Consider the following 23414-nt stretch of genomic DNA (forward strand, 5'->3'; position numbering starts at 1 on the left):
GATCTTTTTCTGCCACCAATAATCAGTACAGGGTCTAAGTGAGCTGTCCTTCTTCTCCATGAAGAAGAACCCCACCCCTGCAGGGGAAGAGGAAGGACATGATGAGACCAGCTGCCAGAGAATCAATAATATATTTATTCATGGCCTCCCTCTTGTGAGAAGAGAGCGACTACAACCAACCTCATGGAGAAGTCCCAGGGAGCAGATCGATTGTGCAATCGTATGGGTGATGAGGAGGAAGGGTCACAGCATGGGGCTGACTGAACACCGCCCCCAGATCATGGTATGCCACAGGTACACCGGATAAATCTGCTGGTTCATCCTGAAAAGACACACAAGACTGGACAGGAGAGACCTGGTTGACCAGTCAAAGTGTGGATTGTGTGTTACCAACCATGGATGCCCTAGTACCACCGATGCAGAGGGAGAGTGGACCAGCAGAAAGGAGAGTTGTTCCGAGCGGTTACCCGTGATGAGGGTGAGAGGCTCCGTGGAATGGGTGATGATGGTCAGGGGTGGGCCGCTAATAGAATACATCATAATGGGTTCGGCCAACTTTACCACCGGAATCTGCCACCTGGAAGCCGTGGCCGCATCAAGAAAATTTCCCTCTGATAAGGAGTCCACCAAGGCAGAAACAGAATGAATGGTCATTCCCTGCTGCTACTGGGCTGGGAAAACAGGTCGTTGTGCTGGGTTTTTGCTCAGTGGAGTTGCGCTCGCCAGTAATCCCTTGTCAACAGATGAGCGTGGGCTTTTATTGGGCAATTGGCGACGATGGGACCAGCACAGTAGAGACAGAGCCCCTTCGACATGCGGCGCCATCTCTCTTGTGGTGATAATCTTGTCCTCCCGATCTGCATGGGCTCCGTTTCGGGTAGCTGCTCCGAGTGGGAGGATGGTAACGGTCTGCTGGCTTTGGAGGTGAGGAGCGACATGGGCTGCATTGGAGTGTAAGGCGCTGGTCAACCCTAATGGCCAGAGCAACCAGGTTGTCGAAGCAGGAAGGCAAGTCCAATGTGTAAATCTCATGCTGGATCAGATCAGATAAGCCATGCAGGAACCGATTCCACTGGGCTGCCTAATTCCAGTTGCCAGGCGTGGCGTGGGTGTAGAACTCAACAGCATAATCCGTGACAGAGCAGTCACCTTGAGACAAACCGGACAGAATACTAGTGGCTTCACATCCATGTACAGATCCATCGAACACTCAAAGAAGCTCCACCAAAAACTGGTGAGCAGTAAGGGTGGTGAATCTCCCATACCACAGTTCCCCACTGGCCAGCCCTCCCAGTCAGGAGCATGATGATGAAGGCAAACTTAACTGCCTCCGTGAAGTATGTTGAGGGCTGCAGCAAGAAACAGAGTGACCACTGTGTGAGGAAAGTGCGGCAGGACCCCGCCTCACCTGAGTATGGAGGTGGAGGATTGACATGGGGCTCAGAGCATCCGGTGCTGGGGAGAATCACTGGTGCCAGTGAAGAAACTTCAGCAGTGGAGTCAGAGTCAGGAGGCTGACGGAGTTGTGGGAGGCGTTGAACCAGTGATGTGAGTTCTGCTAGCTGAGGTGCCATCATTTCAATGGTGCAGTTGGAGGCGGAGATCTGGTCCTGCTGGTGACCCAAAAACACTCCCTGTTGAGCGAGTGCGGTCCACAGGTCAGTCTCCTCTGCTGGATCCATTGTGGCTCAATTGTTCTGTCAGAAAAGGATGAGACAAAAGACCCAAATGTGGAGGCACTGATCAGTGTATTCAATAAACACAGCTAGGCTGGTAAAGCTTCAGGGGAACCCGGCACTGACTGCAGCGTAGAGATGGATAGTGTGTTCATAGACTTGTGTGCATAGTGGAAGTGTAGCATAGATTCTCGAGGAATCCTCTGAAGAGTAGTATGTTCGTAGGCTTGTGTGCGTAGTGGTCGTGTGCAGAGCAGATTCAGTGCAATGAGGTATCGCTGAGGGAAACTCAGGAGAAGCATCAAGAGAGGCGAGGCAACAGGCTGGAAGGTAACCACAATCTCGGCACACACAGCGCAGACTGGCAACCAATACAGAGAACACGATACAGGATATACTAGGGCAGAGGGAGAGAGTGGTAAGTAACAGGACTTAAACAACTATTGAGCGACGAACACAAAACAGTGTGAGGTAGAGGTATTAACTCTTCTTAAAATAGGAGGAGATTCTTTAACTGATGCTTTTTGCATTCCGAATTAGACATCTAGCCTGCCTCTGTGACACATATCCTGAATTCCTCTGGCATAAAAAGTATGCGTCTGTCAACTCCATCTCTCTCTTCATTTGATTAAATTGGATATCCATTATTATTTCTGATATACATTGATCTGCAATTCTTAATCCATTGTTCTAAAGTAAATCTCACAAAAGTATTATAATAGACTATACTGTAAATAAAAAATAGAAATTAATAATATAATTTATATTAGATCAATAATATATATATATATTAACTCAGTTCTTAGTTGAAGCACCTTTGGCAGCGATTACAGCCTCAAGTCTTTTTGGGTATGATGCGACAAGCTTTGCACACCTGGATTTGGGGATTTTCATTCTCTGCAGATCCTCTCAATCTCTGTCAGGTTGGATGGGGACCATCAGTGGACAGCCATTTTCTGGTCTCTCCATAGATGTTCGATTGGGTTAAAGTCCGGGCTCTGGCAGGGCCACTCAAGGACATTCACAGAGTTGTTCCTGAGCCACTCTTGCATTGTCTTGGCTGTATGCTTAGGGTCATTGTCCTGTTGGAATGTGAACCTTTGGCCTGAGGTCCTGAGCACTCTGGACCAGGTTTTCATTAAGGATATCTCTGTATTTTGCTGTGTTCAGCTTTCCTTCAACCCTGACCAGTCCCCAGTCCCTGCCACTGAAAAACATAATGTTACCACTACCATGCTTCACCGTTAGGATGGTATTGCACAGTTGATGAATGTGCCTGGTTTCCTCCAGACATGATGCTTGGAACTGAGGCCAAACAGTTCAATCTTCATTCATCAGACCAGAGAATCTTGTTTCTCACAGTCTGAGAGTCTTTAAGGTGCTTTTTTTTCCAAATTCCAAGCGGGATTTCATGTGTCTTTAACTGAGGAGAGGCTTCCATCTGGCCACTCTGCTATAAAGCCTAGATCGATGGAGTGTTGCCATGATAGTTGTCCTTCTGCATGTTTCTGTCATCTCCACACATGATCTATGGAGCTCAACCAGAGTGACCATCTGGTTCTTTGTCACCTCTCTTACAAAGGCCCATCTCCCAGGATTGCTTAGTTTGGCCAGGCGGCCAGCTCTAGGAAGTCCTGGTTGTTCCAAACTTCTTCCATTTAAGAATTAAGGAGGCCTCTGTGCTCTTGGGAACCTTTAATGCAGCCGGAAAACTTTTTGTAGCCTTCCCTAGATCTGTGCCTCGGTACAATCCTGTCTCTGAGCACTGTAGGCAGTTCCTTTGACCTCATGGCTTGGTTTTTGCTCTGATATGCATTTTCAGCTGTGAGACCTTATATAGACAGGTGTGTGCCTTTCCAAATCATGTCCAATCAATTGAATTTGCCACAGGTGGACTCCAATCAAAATGTAGAAACATCTCAAAGATGATCCAGAGAAATGGGATGCACCCGAGCTAAATTTCAAGTGTCATAGCAAAGGGTCTTGAATACTTATGTCAATGTGATATTTTAGTGTTTTCTTTTTAATAAATTTGCAAAGTTATCAAAAATCTTTTTTTTTTTTTTTGCTTTGTCCTTATGGGGATGTTGAAAATTATTTAAAGATTTTTAGCATAAGGCTGCAACATAACAAAATGTGAAAAAAATGAAGGGATCAGAATACTTTCTGAATGCACTATATCTATCTATCTATCTATCTATCTATCTATCTATATATATATATATATATATATATACAGCATATACACTGCACATATAACTATTAAAATATTATTTCTCATGGTATGACCCCTTTAAATTCAATCCAACCACCATGATTTACCATAATCACTATGTTTTGTTTTTCCATTTGCTTTTGTACTTTTTCACATTATAGTAATTAGAATATGTGGGGGTAAATGTGCTTAATTGTCATGAAAATGTAAAAACAAATAAAAATCTAAATGGTCCTAAAATAGGCTAAATTTTCTTGATGCAAAACATAATTTCTTAAAATATGATATAATATTTTATTTTTTTGTTTTTTTGTTTTTTTTCAAGAGATAAACCCTCTAACTATTTCTATTACATACAGTTTGTGTCCTTGATATTTTGTCCTCACAACCCCTTTGCCAGTCTGTGATGTGTTTCTCCATTGTCCTGTACTATATGTTTGTATTCAGTGCAGCTCTATATTATTTCTGTATTCTCTCTGGTCAGCTCAGCAGACTGAATAAGAAATACTATTGAGATGATGGGTCCTGAGAGGAATAAAGAAAACTCAAGAGAGACAAAGACAAAGAAAGAAAAATGAAATGTAAGAGGATAAGTCATTCAAATTTAGACTTTTGGGACCCAATGCAAACAAGTTTAGACTCACAGACACAATGTAATTAATTTCATGTGTAGTGTCTGTCAATAACTACAAACACTACAGTCGACATCTTACTTCAGTAATGAATTTTCCAACTTGAAGAATTCATAATGAGTTCTGAAAATCCAAATACACCATGTCCTTCTAAACCTAAGCATGCCATTTGAATGGGTCACAGGCTGTTTAGTAAACCAAAGAACGGAAAAAAATATTAGAACAGTGGTTCAGAAAACATACCATTTGAAATTGCGAGTAGCTTTTAAGTGTTTATAAACCAGCTTGATTGGTAGGAGCCATAATGACATCCTTGAGTTTGATAGCATATAAATGAACCCGGCACTTGGTGAAGACACTTCATTCTGTACCAGTGTTCTGCCTTTTTAAGTCTTCACAAAGAAGCAGAGCTGAATATTCGTGATTCATGGAGTCCTTCTAGTTCTGATAAAAGCCTTTATCAAAATGCACCAAAGTCAGAGCTGCAGTGCTCATGTGGGCAATGCAGGCTTAAGGTCTAGTATGTGCCCCAATCATTTTGCTCCTTGTCTCCCCATGTGTACCTGTCCACACTACACTATACTAACAATGTGTATAAAATATTTGAATATCATGTCCAGATTTTCTGGAGTTCTGGATCCCACTGCATGCCTAATAAAGTGGAGAAATCCCAAAATAAAAATATATATGTGCAAGCAGTTCGGAAATAACCAAGATTGCCAAATTTGAACAAACAGATCCTGTTTATGCTGTGGATCCAGCTGTGTTGGTGTAAATGCCAACATAAAAAAGTTTAGATAATCTTATCATTAGAAATTGACAAGCTCTGGCATGTGTTTAGGAAGTTTAGACATTGTACTCAAAAGATACTGGCAGTTTGTCATTATGGGCCAACAGGGTTGGGGAGTAACGAAATACAAGTAACGGGAATACGTATTTAAAATAAAAAATATTAGTAACTGTATTCCACTACAGTTACAATTTAAATCGTTGGTATTTAGAATACAGTTACATTCAAAAAGTATTTTGATTACTGATTAAGAGATTACTTTGCATTTTATTGTCATTTGTTTCATTTAATATTTAGTCCTTTCAGATGGATCAATTTAAACATATAAATTATGTGATCCAAAGTGCATTTGAACAGCGGTGAAATACTTTCTTATGATGTGTTACATTCATATGAGCAGACAGAGAAGTAAGTTTGAAGTAAGTTTGGTGCACAAGAAATATAAATAAACCTTGTGTAAATTGTCAGCTTTACACTAAGCTAAAATGCTTTTTCTAGCCATTTTACATGCACGTTACCAGGCACGATCATATCTTTTTATCATGAAAATTCACGTTGGATCGTAATTTCTTTTTTCTTGTAAGACCTTTGATATTAGGGAAAAAATCATATTCTTGATAATAATTTTTGTATTGTTTTCCTGTAAAAATATCAAAAAATCCTTAAAACAAGATCAATTTGATATATCTTGTGTAAGGCTGGCACCAGAATGTCTACAACCAAAAGGCGCCATTTCCGGTAAAAGTCAAAGAACTCTGCGAGAATCAACGTCATAGAACTCTCTCACAAAAGCTGAACTCTACACCTGAATATCGCCACATTGTGATAAATTGCAAATCACCTTGCTGCCCCCCCTTCTCTCTCCCCCTTCTCCCCTTCATCAGCTCTGGACCAACACAAAAGACACAAGATTTATATGTAAAAAATATAACAAATACCATGAAAACAAAGAATGCAACTGTATGTGTTTGATATCATTTAAGAGGTCTCTGTGCGACTGGTATAGTGGACTCTTTCCCATTTTGATAAAACTAATGGTAACAAAGTTATAAGGTCTTTGCCAAATACTGCATAATTCTGGAGGTGGCTCCCCCTCCTTGACCTACAAATGAAATTATCTCCTGTATGTTAACAAGGTTAAACCCCAGGAAGTCAAGAACCCATTCACCCCCAAATCCTCACTGTTCAAAGGACAATACCATTTGGTACACAATGTTTATTCTGTCTGGATATTTAAGGAAAGTTGGCATGAAGTTCTGGGAATCTGTATACAGATCTCCCATGCTGTACCGCTGCATGTAGTTTTGTCAGGTATGTTTCTTTGACTTGTCTTTTATTTTTAGTAATGCTTGTTTATTCTGATCATGTGAAATTGGCTTTGATTTTAATTTCTGCAACAATGTTTTATATCCTACCTGACAAATAAATTGTTATTATTTGATTTATTCTGAATTCCTCACTAGAGCTTTAATATAGGAGGAAGCCATTTAAAGACTCTCAGTTTGAATTTAAACCACTCAGGACAACTAGGTAGGACAACCACCTAGGACAGCCGGGTAGGATTTGAATTTCAATAGACCAGGGTAGACCATACTGGAGCTTTAATATACGAGAAACCACTCAGGACAACCGGGTAGGAGAAAGCCATTTAAAGACTCTGTCACTGCTCACCGCCCGTCTTTGCAAGTTGTATGTACGTGACTAAGTGGCAATATCGTCTGGTTATGAGAAAAGCCAAACCAGACGATATTAGTTAACCCTACAACCGCTGACTAAGAACGGAACTGGCTATCTATTTTCGGGAGGTTTACGTAATTTAATAACGGCCGGCGTAAGTCTCCAAAGATAAAAAGGACAATGAATAGAAGAGGATTTAGAGTAATCAATAACCTAAAAATGTTAAATTAAAAGAATGATCAGAAATTAATTTGAGCTTAAATATAAATTAGAGGTCAACTTAAAATTGGAGTCAGATTAATATAAAATTGGGGTCAGATAAAATGAATAACGGAATTAAATGTGTGAATTAACAATAATTGATTTACTTCAGCGCTCAGAAAAGACAGAACAACACAGAGACCTTCAAGGGCAATTTATTGAAGTTCCACTCCGGAACGGATAGAAAATTATCCATAAAGATATTCTTTTTCTTTTTTACACTTGCTTTAGAAACAACATTGCATGTGATATTTAGGTTTTTCAGAGAATGTATTTTTAACATGCGTATCTTGTCTTACTGTACTGGCAGAGTTTTTATAGTCAAAACAAGTGAAAAAAATCTACCAGTGCTGAAGAAGTAATCCAAAGTATTTAGAATACGTTACTGACCTTGAGTAATCTAATGGAATATGTTACAAATGACATTTTACAGCATGTATTCTGTAATCTGTAGTGGAATACATTTCAAAAGTAACCCTCCCAACCCTGTGGGCCAAGCCTAAAAGGATATTGGCTTATATATTCTGAAAAACTTAATGAATCAAAATACTTTGAACAACTTTTTGTCAGGATACATAAAACATTTCATGTGAATCTGATGAACGGCCTAGGACGAGTTTGAAAAATAATATTTAAAAAATTCAGGGGCGCAGAATTATTTTGAATAATAATAATAATAATTCTAGCTCTTATGGTTCCAGGTTTGTTAGCAAAAATGTGAATTAGCTTATTATAGTGCCCTTGTGGCCTGTAGGTATACCAAGATTCATGACCATCAGACATTCACAAATAAAATGTATTTATGATAATTTGACTGATTGATATTTTAAGGATATGTTAGCACTTGCCCCAAAGATGATGTCAACTTTCTTGATCAAATGGTTGCAGATTAAGGACACATTTTTATTTGTAGCGCCCCCTAAAGGCAGAACTGGATAAAACTTCTGGATAAAATGTTCTGTTCTCAATGTATACCAAATTTTGTTATGTTTGGACTTTGCATTCAGAAGATATAGGTCGATAAGTGAATTTTGTGTCAAAAATTAATGGGCTAATTTCTATAAAACATTTAGAGTCATGCCACATTCAGATGTTATTGAACCTTTAGGTCCCACACAAGCATTTGTACATGATTGAAATATTCTCTAACAAAACCTGCAGTTAAATATTTTGTTTAAGGGCAAAGTGGTGTTTGGATGATTCAGCAACTCTGTAGTTAGTGGATCATGCATTCTGATGTTTGAACATTGGATTAAATCTAACACTACAGTACCACCAAACATACAATACACAGTCTTATGCATTATACATGAGAACAGGTAATTAGTTTTCGCCAGTTATGTCCCTGATCAGTTAAAACCCTAATATGATAAATTACCGGTCTCTGAAGAGTTGTGACCTCAGAAAGAAATCTATTGACTTTAAAATGATCGCTCAGTACCTAGGAGATTCAGCAGTTCTTGGATGATCTGGAAGCAGAGGGTTGTGGTATCCCAAAGGTCATGATGGTTAAGTAACTGCGCTGCTAACAGAGATGTTTCAAGGCCGCTACCCAAACAGAGCTGACCTGCATAATTGGACGTTCTGTTAATCATACAATTCACACTCTTTTACCATTGTATCCTTTAGCAAGGTACACCACTCCATGTTTGAATAAAGAAGCTGCTAAATAGCTAAATATTGTGTATTATGTGTGAAACATAATAAAAAGATTAACACTCTCATAGGTGAAAATGGGCTTTAGGTAGGATTGGATCCCAGGATGGATCCAGTCTGAGTTTGTTCTCCTTTACTTGCCCACATCCTTCTCTCCATCATTACTCTCAATTAAAAACCCACAACATGCTCTGGATTACTCTGTGGTCAGAACTTGAGTAGTGAGTAGACCAAAGGCAGGGTACATACACACAGAGAGCCCTGACTCCACCATCCATCATCAATACCTCCATTCAGTCGTGTACATTCCTGGGTAGCTATCACAGTAAAACCTGTGCACAGACAGTTCATTATTTTTCCTTAAATTACAAAAGTTTGTTCCTACAGTTTGTGGTTTAAGAATGCGTCATATATTTATACAAAAATTATATATACAGTGTATATATATACAGGTGCATCTCAATAAATTAGAATGTCATGGAAAAGTTCAATTATTTCAGTAATTCAACTCAAATTGTGAAACTTGTGTATTAAATAAATTCAGTGCACACAGACTGAAATAGTTTAAGTCTTTGGTTCTTTTAATTGTGATGATTTTGGCTCACATTTAACAAAAACCCACCAATTCACTATCTCAAAAAATTAGAATACATCATAAGACCAATAAAAAAAACATTTTTAGTGAATTGTTGGTCTTCTGGAAAGTATGTTCATTTACTGTATATGTACTCAATACTTGGTAGGGGCTCCTTTTGCTTTAATTACTGCCTCAATTCGGCGTGGCATGGAGGTGATCAGTTTGTGGCACTGCCGAGGTGGTATGGAAGCCCAGGTTTCTTTGACAGTGGCCTTCAGCTCATCTGCATTTTTTGGTCTCTTGTTTCTCATTTTCCTCTTGACAATACCCCATAGATTCTCTATGGGGTTCAGGTCTGGCGAGTTTGCTGGCCAGTCAAGCACACCAACACCATGGTCATTTAACCAACTTTTGGTGCTTTTTGGCAGTGTGGGCATGTGCCAAATCCTGCTGGAAAATGAAATCAGCATCTTTAAAAAGCTGGTCAGCAGAAGGAAGCATAAAGTGCTCCAAAATTTCTTGGTAAACGGGTGCAGTGACTTTGGTTTTCAAAAAACACAATGGACCAACACCAGCAGATGACATTGCACCCCAAATCATCACAGACTGTGGAAACTTAACACTGGACTTCAAGCAACTTGGGCTATGAGCTTCTCCACCCTTCCTCCAGACTCTAGGACCTTGGTTTCCAAATGAAATACAGAACTTGCTCTCATCTGAAAAGAGGACTTTGGACCACTGGGCAACAGTCCAGTTCTTCTTCTCCTTAGCCCAGGTAAGACGCCTCTGACGTTGTCTGTGGTTCAGGAGTGGCTTAACAAGAGGAATACGACAACTGTAGCCAAATTCCTTGACACGTCTGTGTGTGGTGGCTCTTGATGCCTTGACCCCAGCCTCAGTCCATTCCTTGTGAAGTTCACCCAAATTCTTGAATCGATTTTGCTTGACAATCATAAGGCTGCGGTTCTCTTGGTTGGTTGTGCATCTTTTTCTTCCACACTTTTTCCTTCCACTCAACTTTCTGTTAACATGCTTGGATACAGCACTCTGTGAACAGCCAGCTTCTTTGGCAATGAATGTTTGTGGCTTACCCTCCTTGTGAAGGGTGTCAATGATTGTCTTCTGGACAACTGTCAGATCAGCAGTCTTCCCCATGATTGTGTAGCCTAGTGAACCAAACTGAGAGACCATTTTGAAGGCTCAGGAAACCTTTGAAGGTGTTTTGAGTTGATTAGCTGATTGGCATGTCACCATATTCTAATTTTTTGAGATAGTGAATTGGTGGGTTTTTGTTAAATGTGAGCCAAAATCATCACAATTAAAAGAACCAAAGACTTAAACTACTTCAGTCTGTGTGCATTGAATTTATTTAATACATCAGTTTCACAATTTGAGTTGAATTACTGAAATAAATGAACTTTTCCACGACATTCTAATTTATTGAGATGCACCTGTATATATAATTTTTGTATAAATATATGACGCATTCTTAAACCACAAACTGTAGGAACAAACTTTTATGTATATATATATATATATATATATATATATATATATATATATATATATATATAAAATGTATTTTGTTTTTTCATTTTTATTTTATTTTTTGTGGTGCAATAAATTTACCAGAGCAGCTATATTACTTCTGGCATTTAGGACATTGTAGGGGTGGCATGACTACTCAGCTAGTTGGTTGGTTTTGCCATGACAAATTGGATCACATGATTTCAGTTGTGCTTGTTTCATATGGTAATAGCAGGAGACACTGCATCCTGTGTGTTTGCGGGCAAATACATTTTCAAATATATGCAAATATATTGCACACGGAATGCTTTGCATTTACAATAATTAGTCAATGTTTTTTAAATGTGGAGAATAGTGGGAAATTTATGATTAACACAACCTCTGATTCATTTACATAAGATTCAGCATATGTCATATGTCATCTCAGGACTGGACTACAGCAATGTTCTGTTGGCCGGCCTTCCAGCTATCACTATTAAGTCTCTAAAGATGATCTAGTACGTGGTGGCACATCTGGTCTTCAATCAACCAACTAAACAGTGCCCACCAGACACTCCCTAAGGTTTCAGTTTGTGTTCTTATGTTCATCTGTGGTGGAACAAACTTCCAATCTGCTAAGACCATCACCAACTTCAAGAAATGGTTGAACACACACCCGTTCAATAAGCACTTAATTAATCCATAACCATAAACAAATGCTCTTTATATTTATATATAATTTTTATATATATATATATATATATATATAATAATAAAATCTTTTACTTTTCTCTACTTTTCTGCATACACTCCCATGCTCTAGCTTCTGTACTACTCTGGTTTACTCTCAAAACTCTGTATTGTGGAACTGCTAATACTGTTGTCTCCTGTGTGATAAATTCTCATAGTATTTTCTTATTCATATGTCACTTTGGATAAAAGCATTGACTAAATGATTAAACATAAATGTAAATATTGGTGAGGAAAAAGGCACTTTTTTTCTTTATCTATCTATCTAGAGGGTATTCCAGATAATGATAATCACTTCTGTCCTTTGTCTTCTTGATAATAAGGCTGACAGCAGCAGGACTGTGAAATGCTCTCTTAGAGGTGGGTGATCAATGCGTCATGCGCTGCGGTGACAAGAACTTGACCAGCCGCATGTGATGTGGGCCGGCATTTAATTTCACGCTTAAGATCTGAGAGTTACCTGTCACATGGTGGAGAAAAAGGGGAAGGGAGAAGATGAGTGTGAAGAGAACCAGAGAGGGAGGAGTGGATGGTGAAAATAAGAGGAAGAACGGGTGAAGGTTTACAGTGGTGGAAGAGAGAAAGGGGTGGAAAAAGTTTTGGAATGAGCAGGGGCAAATCTGTATGGAAGCATTATAGAGGGCTTACAGTAGGGCAAATAAAGTGCATGACTCGTATTCATGTAAATCAGTCAATGAAAGAATTGACTTAATTTCAGAGTTGAGACTGTCAGATGGGGACACAAGGATTGGAAGTGAGATAAGAAGCTTTGCCTCAAACAAAAAGAACTGCAGAAGAGCTAAAATAAGCTAAGTAACTGTTTTGAGAGCTGTATAGTGGTTTTAGTTTCGGTCCTCTAATCTAACTGAACAAGTTGCATTCCAAGAGTAGTGATAGTATAACAGTACAGGGATGTTTTACTATTTGCATCATTCGCTGGTCTGTATTTACGCATTTCAAGACAAGCTGCAAGTCTGCGCAGTGCATGGCTTTGCATCAGGGTCCTGATCATTATCCCTTATATAATTACAGTATACATCCAACCACTATGATATTGGTTGTGAAGATTGCTGTTGGTGAAGAGTATCACGGTTAAAGTAATGTGTTTTTATGATTTTATAAATGCTGAATTTATTCAAAATTAATAGTTACATAAAATGTAAAATTATAAACACACAAACACATAATATCCACCCAAAACCACAAAGTGCAGCATCACTTTAAAAATTAAGTCTTATTTTGTTCTTTGTCAACAAAGGGTCAACAGAGATGCTTAACCTTGTTTATAATGTTGATATGATATGATATGATTTCAGTTTTATTTCTAATTTTCTAGAAGTTTTTTTTTGTTTGTTTTTTGCAACCCTGTTACTGAAATCTGGGACATGTCTCACAAGTGCAGCATCAGTTTAGTGCCTTAAATGCAAACAATGTGTAATATTAAACAATAAATACAACAATAAGTAATATTAAACAATATATATGTAGTGTGTAATACACCAAATCAATATGCAAAACAGAACTAATCCAAACATCATCTTCTTATTCTCAGAATATCCTCTTATTCTTAATTGTACGAAGTGAACTGGAATTCTTCAACTGAGTTGATCCTCATATTGTTTCCTGAAGCAGTCTCCAACTGGGAAGAATTCCCAGCAACGTTCTTGGAACATCTTCCACACGTATGATTCCTGTTAAATTATAGAGTTCAGTAGGCAAGAGGCAAAAACAAAAAAAGGTCAACAAAAAAGTTTTTTCTTACATATAGTATGTAAACCAAATATTGGCTTGTGTCATTTTTATCTCAAACTATTTTTCAGTTGTTTCACATATAAATTGAAGCACACAATATCTTTCACTCTCATGAAACGATCCGTATGTCTTTTTCAAAAAAGATCCATGACATTTGACAATTGTACTTCATTTGAGAATTGAACTTGTACCTGTCCTGTGTGTTCTGTTACATCTTTATTGATGAGGTACATCAGAAAGAACCTAAAGGGCAAACAACATACAAAACAAACTTAATTCATTTTCATTAAAAGAATGAATAAACAAGCTGACCTTTTTGGGTTACACTTTTAAACATTATTTTTTATCTTTTGGTTAAGGTAACACTAACAAAAAGTACCATTGTATTACCAAGAACATGGTACCATGATAGTTTTTTGGGCACGTACCATAATCATACTATGGTACTCTTTAAAGTACAACATATATTGGAGTACCATGTAAATACAACAGTATATGAATATGGTAAGCATTCACTACCATGACATAAAACAAAGTACCACTGTATTTCCATCTGATTTCATCACAGTACAATGGTACCACCACACTTGCAGAAGACAAATGTTTTGCCTCTTATCTTGACCAACCCAAAATGAACAAAAGGCATATTTTCCTACTGAATATTAATCTAAGAACAGCCTCTGAAATCTTGAAAAAAAAAAAAAAAAAAAAGTGGCAAAACTGATCTCTGCACACATGCTTGAGGCAACCTCTTTTTCAGTGTTTGAGTAGTACTCACAGGTAGTTGGCCAGATTGTGCTCTTGCAGTGTGTGTGACTCAAATCCATGGGGCACCGTGTCAAAGTACTCACTCCCAATGCCACAGATAAAACACTTAGTCTGAACAGGAAAGAACCAAGATTTAACAGACACATTTACTGTTTAATAAAACATGATCAATTAATATAAAATGCAGGGCTTGGCCGAAGAGCTGTTGACAGAGATTAATAAAGTATTAACTAACAGAGAAATAAAATATTAACACACATAGCAGCGTAGCTCTGCATTATAATTAAGGGAAATGTTTATTTTTTGATAAATTAATTCAGTATTTTAATTGGAACACAAGAAGACAGGTGTCATAAATCTGGATGGATTAAAAAAATACCATGGTGCTAAAATTATCAGATTTTCAGTGGAACGTAACACTTTCCAAAAGCATGGTACAAAATATGGCCTAAAACCCTTAACAAGGTTAGGGTTAGGGTTAAGTTGTTTTATTTTTTTTTAACAAAGGGTCACTAAAAGGACATGTTTAACCTACAGATTTGATGTTATGAGGTTTTATATATTTTTATTTATTTTATATGAGATTTTCAATTTGCAAAGCCTGTTACCAAAATACAGCACATTTCTAAACACAGTTTAGACTAAATTAAATTGACAAAATGTGTAAAATTAAAGAAATGAATACAACTGAAAAAAGCCACAATAAGAAACAGGGTTGCAATTTAACATAAATTAAACTTTTCATGAAACTTGAGACCAAATGTTAGTTTGTAGTAACTGATAAACTTACATTTCCCTTAAATTAAATACAAATATTTAATCATCAATTCCATAAAATTATCATAAAGTATCATCATAAAATCATAATTTTCTTTATTTTTTTAAAAATAGATAACGGGTTAAATGGCTGAATTTGACTAATGCAGTTAACATTGCACATTTGAACACTGAACATTTTTTTTTATTGTTTTTTTATTTTTTTTGTCATTTTGGTTAATTTTGGTCTCACCATATAGTAGAAGAGGGTCAACATGTTGTTACTTCATAAGTGTCACAATTTTACGGAATGCACATTTTTTATAATAGGGGAATATCATGAAGTAACGGTTCCAAGCAAAATGTAGGATACATCTAAATATTATATTTTTGGTAATGAAAATTTATTTTGTTTTGTTTTTTCAATCCAACCAATTTTGTTTTAATCATGACATTGTTGTATGATTTTAATTGTTGCATACATACAAGAAGGTCAAGACCGGGGGTGTTTAAAACTAGCTACTTGTCATGCTGAGTTGATTTTATATTAGATAATAGTTTATCCAACACAGGGGGCGGCAACCTATGGCACGCGTGCCAATGCTGGAGGGGTAATCACTGGCACGCCAGCAACGCCAAGAGAGGAGAATATTTTATTTATATAAATTCCACACCTGCATTCCAATCTACATCTTGACGTAATCCTTCCTTATCATGTTATCATGAGCTGAATGGGAGGCTAAACAAAAAGTTAAAATGTGACGAGACTGCAGCATACCCCGCAGACTCGTGCAGCGCATGCAAGCCATTCACGCATCACAAGCCAGCAGCGCTTCACGTTCGGTTAATTGCGCAAGTAAATGCATCCTCTTTGCTTCGGTCAGGCTGCGCGGATGACAGCCTACATTCCGTGTTTCATTTGTTTCTTTTTGCTTTAAGAACAACACGTGATGTAATAAGGAAAATACCACTATTAATCCTTGAGATTTCCAACCCAGCATACAGGTACACCCTCCTTAAACCATGGACATTCAAAATTACATTAAACGATTAAAAGAGAAAACATAAACACACTTCGTGGGGTTAAAAGATCTGTCTATTCAAAATATAAATTAAACCTGGAAATAAAGACTCATCACACTTTAATAGTGTTTTGCCTCCCAGTCAGCTGTTGAAAACACTCTGCGTGATCATGAGGAAGGTTTACATCAAGATGTAGATTGGAATGCAGGTGCAAAAAACTTCATATAAATAAAACAGTCTGCTCCTCTCACGCTGTTGCTTGCGTGGTAGTGATTACATGATTATAATGACATAATATAAGAATTCGTTAAGATTCCACACAATTTCGTGATCAGTAAATGTGTAACATTAACTGTTAACTCATTTTGAACAAAAGGACAGGTTTTCTTTCATTAAAGCACTTTCACATGATGCTCTTTGAAAATTCACATGCAGGATCATTATTATATCATAATTATCAGGTTTTGTACACATTTTTTACTCAAACTGTTATGCTGATAGTTTATTTTTCATTATAAAAGATATTATTCAATTAGAAATATGCAAAATAGAAACTTTTTACAAGTGGACTCAACTTCAGAAAATCACATAAATGACCATGTTTTAATTTTTTTTATTTTTGTGTGTGTGTGTGTGTGTGTGTGGCAGTCCATGTCAAAAAGGCTGCCGACCCCTGATCTAACATATCTATTAGTTATCACTACAAAAATAAAAAAATATGATTTGTGCCTCTAATGCTGTAGAAAAATTAACAGGACACCGAAGTGTACCCTATTTGTAAAAGGTGCCATGTGTGAGACTCACCTCCATGTCCTCTTTAACCTGCTCCTGCTGGTCTCTCAATTCCCCAAATGCATCAATAATTAGACCTGAAAACAAATGTGGAATTCTGAAAACATTTCAAATCTGCAAACAACAGAGTAATTTAACAGTCACAAACATAATTACTGTTAGTAAATGAGACACATTTGAAACATGGGTATTATTCCACCCCACGCATAACAGGTTTCTTCAGCATCAAATGAACCTCAGATCTCTTCTCATAAACCCACTCAGCATGTGAGAGCAGGATCCTTTAATGAAGCTCTCCATAGATGCTCACCAGGACTCTGGAGCTAGAGGACAAGCTAAATAATTAAAATGCAATGATTCTAATCATTGTCCTTGTTGAAATGTTGCGTACAAATCGTTCGTTTCACATTTTGTGCTTTTGAAGCTCTGTTTCATAAACTGACTCTCACAATCTCTCTTTTTATTCTCTGTTTCTCACCCTGAATGATAGCAAGGAGGATGACAATAACAAAGAAGAAGAAGCTGATGTCAAAGATGATACGATAGAACTCAAACTCATCACCGGCTGGATCCTCGATTTCATCTCCAATCCCTCCTCCAGCTCGAACGCCAACGTACATGTGAAACATGTAACACTAGATACAAACACACATTTACAGAGTTAATGCCTCTTTCATTGCTATGCTCAAAAGATCTAGTGACATTATTTTAAATGTCAAGAAAAAGACGACAGCATTTGAAAGTCCCAGGTGATCAGCAGTTACAGAAATACTCAAACCAGACCATCTGGCACCAACAATCATCCATGCGATTATCTAATCAGCCAATCATGTGGCAGCAGTGCAGTGCATAAAATCATGCAGATATGAGTCAGGAGCTTCAGTTAATGTTTACATCAACCATCATAATGGGGATAAAATGTGATCTCAGTGATTTTGCGCGTGGCATGATTGTTGATGCCAGACAGGCTGGTTTGAATATTTCTGTAACTGCTGATCTTCTGGGATTTTCACTCAAAACAGTCTCTAGAATTTACTCCGAATGGTGCCAAAACAAAAACATCCAGTGAGTGGCAGTTCTGTGGACGGAAATGCCTTGTTGATGAGAGAGGTCAACAGAGACCAGACTGGTTCGAGCTGACAAATTCTATGGTAACTCAGATAACCGTTCTGTACAACTGTGGTGAGAAGAATATAATCTCAGAATGCTATTCTGAGATGCGGGTTGGTGCCGTTTTGGCGGCACGAGGGGGACCTACACAATATTAGGTAGGTGGTTTTAATGTTGTGGCTGATCGGTGTATAATATACATGTACATTAAACATATATGAAGAATGTGACAGATACTCACTGTGAGCATGTCATCACATTTCATATCCACCGATTCTCCTTCTTCACTCTTGTTGTAAAACTTGCGGAAGAAGTTAAAGGCGACCACAGTGTAGAGATACACAACCACGGCCAGTAGCCCTACTGTCAAAACCAGCTATAAAACAGACACCAGTATTTCATCACCCTTTCAAATATATGTACACACACAAACACACACACACACTTCTAAAACAGTACCTGTTTTCCATTATGCGTAACTGATGACAGTATGGTGCGCAATGTTTTGAAGCCCATGGCGATGTCCAACAGGTGAGCGGCAAAGAAAAAGTTGTTATAATGGCCCAGAACTGACACAAACATATACCAGGCCAGATAAAGGAAGGACTGAGTGAGCGACAAAAAGAAACAGACAAACACAAATTTCTTGTAAGATTTGGCTCATTAATTGCTAATTCCTGCAGTCAGAATAATTTAAGTACTCAAAGAACTTTATTAGAATGAGATGTTCAGGGTTCCTACATTGTTAGTGAAAACCACTCCCAGCTTCCATATCTGGTACTTCATATCAATGGTATTTAATCTAAAACTGTGGAAACATAAGAAATATTTATTTCATGTATTATTTATTTAAGCTCATCTTATTGAACACTGCTGCCATCAACTGGCACACAGTGATTTTAATCATCATTTCTCATTGTGGTTATTGCACATACTCTGAAAGGTCTGTGTTTTACAAAACAGAAACATATTTGATTGAAGGAATGTGACATTTTAGGAAAAATTAAGGAATGTGAAATTTTAGGAGAAAGTTATAAATCCATTTTAACCCGTAGCTCACAGGGTAGTGACGGCTCCCTTTTGCACAGGTTTCTTCCTCTCCTGAGCCTCAGAGCTGAAGTCAAGAGCAGCTTTATCTAAACCCAGCAGCTCACTGACGCGTGCTGAACCGTACATCTCTCCATATTTTGCCATCACCTACATCACAGAGAGATGTCACAGAATGCATTAAACACAGACAGACACCTATAACCTGCAGCTTAAACCACACAACTTACTGTACCTCACCATTACCACACCCAGGGAATATATAATTAAGTGTTGCTAACCACAAGTATTAAATTTCAGTACGTAATTCAACACACATTGTTTGTGCTACGGACATGACTGATACTTCAGGTTATGTGATTTATTTTGGAAAGGCATGCTATTACTTTTCTAAGCTGGACTTACACTTTTTGCCTTGCAAACAATAAAATGAGTAAAAGAATCCCACGGACTTGTACAGAAGGAGTGACCCAAGCCTTATCTAGGCACCAGAATATCATAGACTAGCAATCACCCAGAACACCCTAGCAACCACCCAGAACACCCTAGTAACCACCAAGCAACACCTTAGCAACCACCCATCCAGAGAACCCTAGCAACCAAATAGCAATGTGATAACAGCCAATAAGAACAAATAGGCAACAAATTTAGCATGGGCAAGTACTACTCACATATTCTTTAGAAAATATAAAAATTTAAATTAGGATAAATTATAAGACTAGAATTTTTTTTTTAACCAAGACTATTTTTAATAATTAATCTTACAAGTAAAATGTATGTAACAATTAACATGTTTTGTTTATTATTTACACTGGTGGCCAAAAGTTTGGAATAATGTACAGATTTTGCTCTTATGCAAAGAAATTGTTACTTGTATTCACCAAAGTGGCATTCAACTGATCACAATGTATAGTCAGGACATTAATAACGTGAAAAATTACTATTAAAATTTGAGAAAAGTGTTCAGAACTTCTTAAACTACTTCAAAGAGCTTTCATCAAAAAATCCTCCACGTGCGGCAATGACAGCTTTGTAGATCCTTAGCATTCTAGCTTTCAGTTTGTCCAGATACTCAGGTGGCATTTCACCCCACGCTTCCTGTAGCACTTGCCATAGATGTGGCTGTCTTGTCGGGCACTTCTCACACACCTTACAATCTAGCTGATCCCACAAAAGCTCAATGGGGTTAAGATCCATAAGACTCTTTTCCAATTATCTGTTGTCCAATGTCTGTGTTTCTTTGCCCACTCTAACCTTTTCTTTTTTGTTTTTCTTTTTCAAAAGTAGCTTTTCTTTGCAATTCTTCCCATAAGGCCTGCACCCCTGAGTCTTCTCTTTACTGTTGTACATGAAACTGGTGTTGAGCAGGTAGAATTCAATGAAGCTGTCAGCTGAGGACATGTGAGGCATCTATTTCTCAAACTAGAGACTCTGATGTGCTTATCCTCTTGTTTAGTTGTACATCTGGCCTTCCGTATCTCTTTCTGTCCTTGTTAGAGCCAGTTGTCCTTTGTCTTTGAAGACTGTAGTGTACACCTTTGTATGAAATCTTCAGTTTTGTGGCAATTTCAAGCATTGTATAGCCTTCACTCCTCAAAATAACGATTGACTGACGAGTTTCTAGAGAAAGCTGTTTCTTTTTTGCAATTTTTGACCTAATATTGACCTTAAGACATGCCAGTCTATTGCATACTGTGGCAACTCAAAAACAAACAAAGACAATGTTAAGCTTCATTTTATGAACCAAATAGCTTTCAACTGTGTTTGATATAATGGAAAGTGATTTTCTAGTACCAAATTAGCAATTTAGCATGATCGATCAAGGATAAGGTGTTGGAGTGATGGCTGCTGGAAATGTGGCCTGTCTAGATTTGATCAAAAATGACTTTTTTTCAAGTAGTGATGGTGCTGTTTTGTACATCACTAATGTCCTGACAATATTTTTTGATCAGTTGAATGCCACTTTGGAGAATTAAAATACCAATTTCCTTCTGAACAGCAAAATCTGCACATTATTCCTAACTTTTGGCCGCCAGTGTATGTATTTTATATTATCAAGTTTGTGTTTAAAAATTCTATGTCTGTGTCATGTTTTTCAAAATTGTCTGTATTGTCAACGTCCTGCAAACTGAGCCTTGCCTTGAGCATTTCAATGCCCAGTCAACCCTGCATAAACTGTGCAAATGATAAAGAAAACACCTTGACTTGACTTAAAGATTAAGACTATTCACTCAAGAGTCATAGTTGTTAGAAGATGTGAGATATTAGCATTTTTTTATATGTTTTTAAATTGTCAAGAGAGTAAAGATGTGATGTGTTAATCCTACCTTCCTCTTCACAAATTTATCCCAATAATTACTTGGGTATGACCTGGAAAAACAGCAAGCAAGGTAAGGAAAAATTATAAGAGGTATTACTATACTACAATATTTTATTATAAGAGATCAGCTTGATGGTCATCATTGATGAATATCGAGTCAATCAAGTCAAGGACATCCATTTTGCTCATTAAGAGGCTATTTATTTCAGATTTATTAGGCAGTTCTGCAGCACTTACAGCGTGCTGATGACCATTCTGTCCCACTGGCCTTTAATGTCGTCCTCAGAAGGTTGCTCTGTGATGTAGAGTCCATCAAACTCCAGTTTACGAGCCAGCTCCTTTTCTCGCTTAAAAATTACTAAAGGAACCTGTCAGTGGTCAGAATCAGATGATATTAGTTAAAGCACATGCATTTACACTCACTGAGCACTTTATTAGGAACACCTGTACACCTATTTATTCATGAAATTATCTAATCAGCCAATTATGTGGCAGCAGTGCAATGGTCAGGAGCTTCAGTTAATGTTCACGTCAACCATCAGAATGGAGAAAAACAATGTGATCTCAGTGATTTGGACCGTGGCATGATTGTTGGGGCCAGACAGGCTGGTTTGAGTATTTCTGTAACTGCCGATCTCCTGGGATTTTCATGCACAACAGTCTCTAGAGTTTACTCAAATTGGTGCCAAAAACAAAAACCATCTAGTGAGTTGCAGTTCTGTGGACAGAAATGCCTTGTTGTTGAGAGAGGTTCGAGTTGACAGAAAGGCTACGGTAACTCAGACACACTTTCTGTACAATTGTAGTGAGCAGAAGAGCATCTCAGAATGCAAAATACGTCAAACCTTGAGGCGGAGGGTCTACACCAGCAGAAGACCACGTCGGGCACTTTATTAGGACCATAGTGTTCCTAATAAAGTGCTCAGTGAGTGTATGTTTGAGAGCTTTAACAAAAGCCAGACAGATGAAAAGGGGGATTTATTTAGTCTATCATAGACTTTGTGTTTAGTTTCACCATAGGAAATTTAAGGGGCTACTTGCACAGGCACACTCAAATGATTTATCTGTTGTTTGTTTGTGTGTGTGTGTGTGTGTGTGTGTGTCTGTGTCTGTGTGTAACCTTCAGACAATAGTATCCGATGATGCAGCACAGTGAGATGAGAGTGTGCAGGACAGCCAGACTGTGTAAAATCATTTTCATGTAGCCACTGTTCTCTTCCAGTTCAAAATGCACTGCCTGTGAATCCTTGATTCTGTCATTTATAAGGGCAGTCACCACCTCTTCATCATCATTATCTTCATCCATGGACGATGACACCTAGCAGTTTGTGGAAATACAACTATTAAATATTAAAGGTTTGGACACACTTGACAGAACTGGTTTTTTTTATTATCATAAAATCATCTTGATCTTAAGGCTTGCGCCTAAATGCTTAAGATTAACATTGTAGACAAATAAAAAGTGTGCCTATGTATAAATTTCTTTACTGAATAAAACATTTTTTTTTTTAATGGAGGAGTTGGACAGTAAGGAAGAGGATGAAGGAAAGGAGACAAAGTGCACAAAATGGAACTCTTTCAACGGTGTTTAAAATGCATCCCAGGTGGCAACTTATGAAGTTGGTTGAGAGAATGCCAAGAGTGTAAAGAAGCTAAAATATAAGATAGTTTTTATATAAGATAGTTATATTAGTTCCATACTTCAATATGTTATTTAATAGTTTTGGTGCCTTCACTATAATTAAAAAATGTGGAAAATAGTAACAATGAATAATAATTTTGACTTGTTTATCATTTTTGGTCACTACATAATTTCCATACTTCCATTATTTCAAAGCTTTGAATACTCTACCATTATTCTAAGATCTAGAAATGTAGGTGTCTGTATGAAAAGTAGGTATGTACAAATGTTCGACTGGTAGTGTATTTTGCTCACACTTGTGTGTCAAGAACATAAATGAAAACTCACCTTGTAGAACAGGAGAATGAAATTGATGGCAAAAGTGAGGAACAAAGCCAACAATCGCATGTTGTAGAAATTTCTGGCAAAACAGTTCTGTGGAGAAAGCACATACTGCAGGTCATTAGATCACATACAGGTGTCCA

General features: G+C 37.7%; 1 protein-coding gene across 1 annotated transcript in view; it reads right to left on the minus strand.

Annotated features, from left to right (window-relative positions):
• Positions 1-12845: 12845 nt before the first annotated feature.
• LOC127411408 (ryanodine receptor 2-like) overlaps positions 12846-23414 on the minus strand; it is a 72910-nt gene continuing 62341 nt past the window's right edge. Inside the window, 13 exon segments of the mRNA XM_051646945.1 lie at positions 12846-13431; positions 13684-13735; positions 14271-14371; positions 16844-16908; positions 17310-17466; positions 18183-18317; positions 18401-18547; positions 18683-18749; positions 19002-19138; positions 21316-21358; positions 21546-21676; positions 22429-22626; positions 23278-23364. Of these exon segments, the coding sequence (XP_051502905.1) occupies positions 13336-13431; positions 13684-13735; positions 14271-14371; positions 16844-16908; positions 17310-17466; positions 18183-18317; positions 18401-18547; positions 18683-18749; positions 19002-19138; positions 21316-21358; positions 21546-21676; positions 22429-22626; positions 23278-23364 (1416 nt within the window). The 3' untranslated portion in view covers positions 12846-13335.

The sequence above is a fragment of the Myxocyprinus asiaticus genome, chromosome 20 (genome assembly GCF_019703515.2).
Source record: "Myxocyprinus asiaticus isolate MX2 ecotype Aquarium Trade chromosome 20, UBuf_Myxa_2, whole genome shotgun sequence".
Lineage (NCBI taxonomy): Eukaryota > Metazoa > Chordata > Actinopteri > Cypriniformes > Catostomidae > Myxocyprinus > Myxocyprinus asiaticus.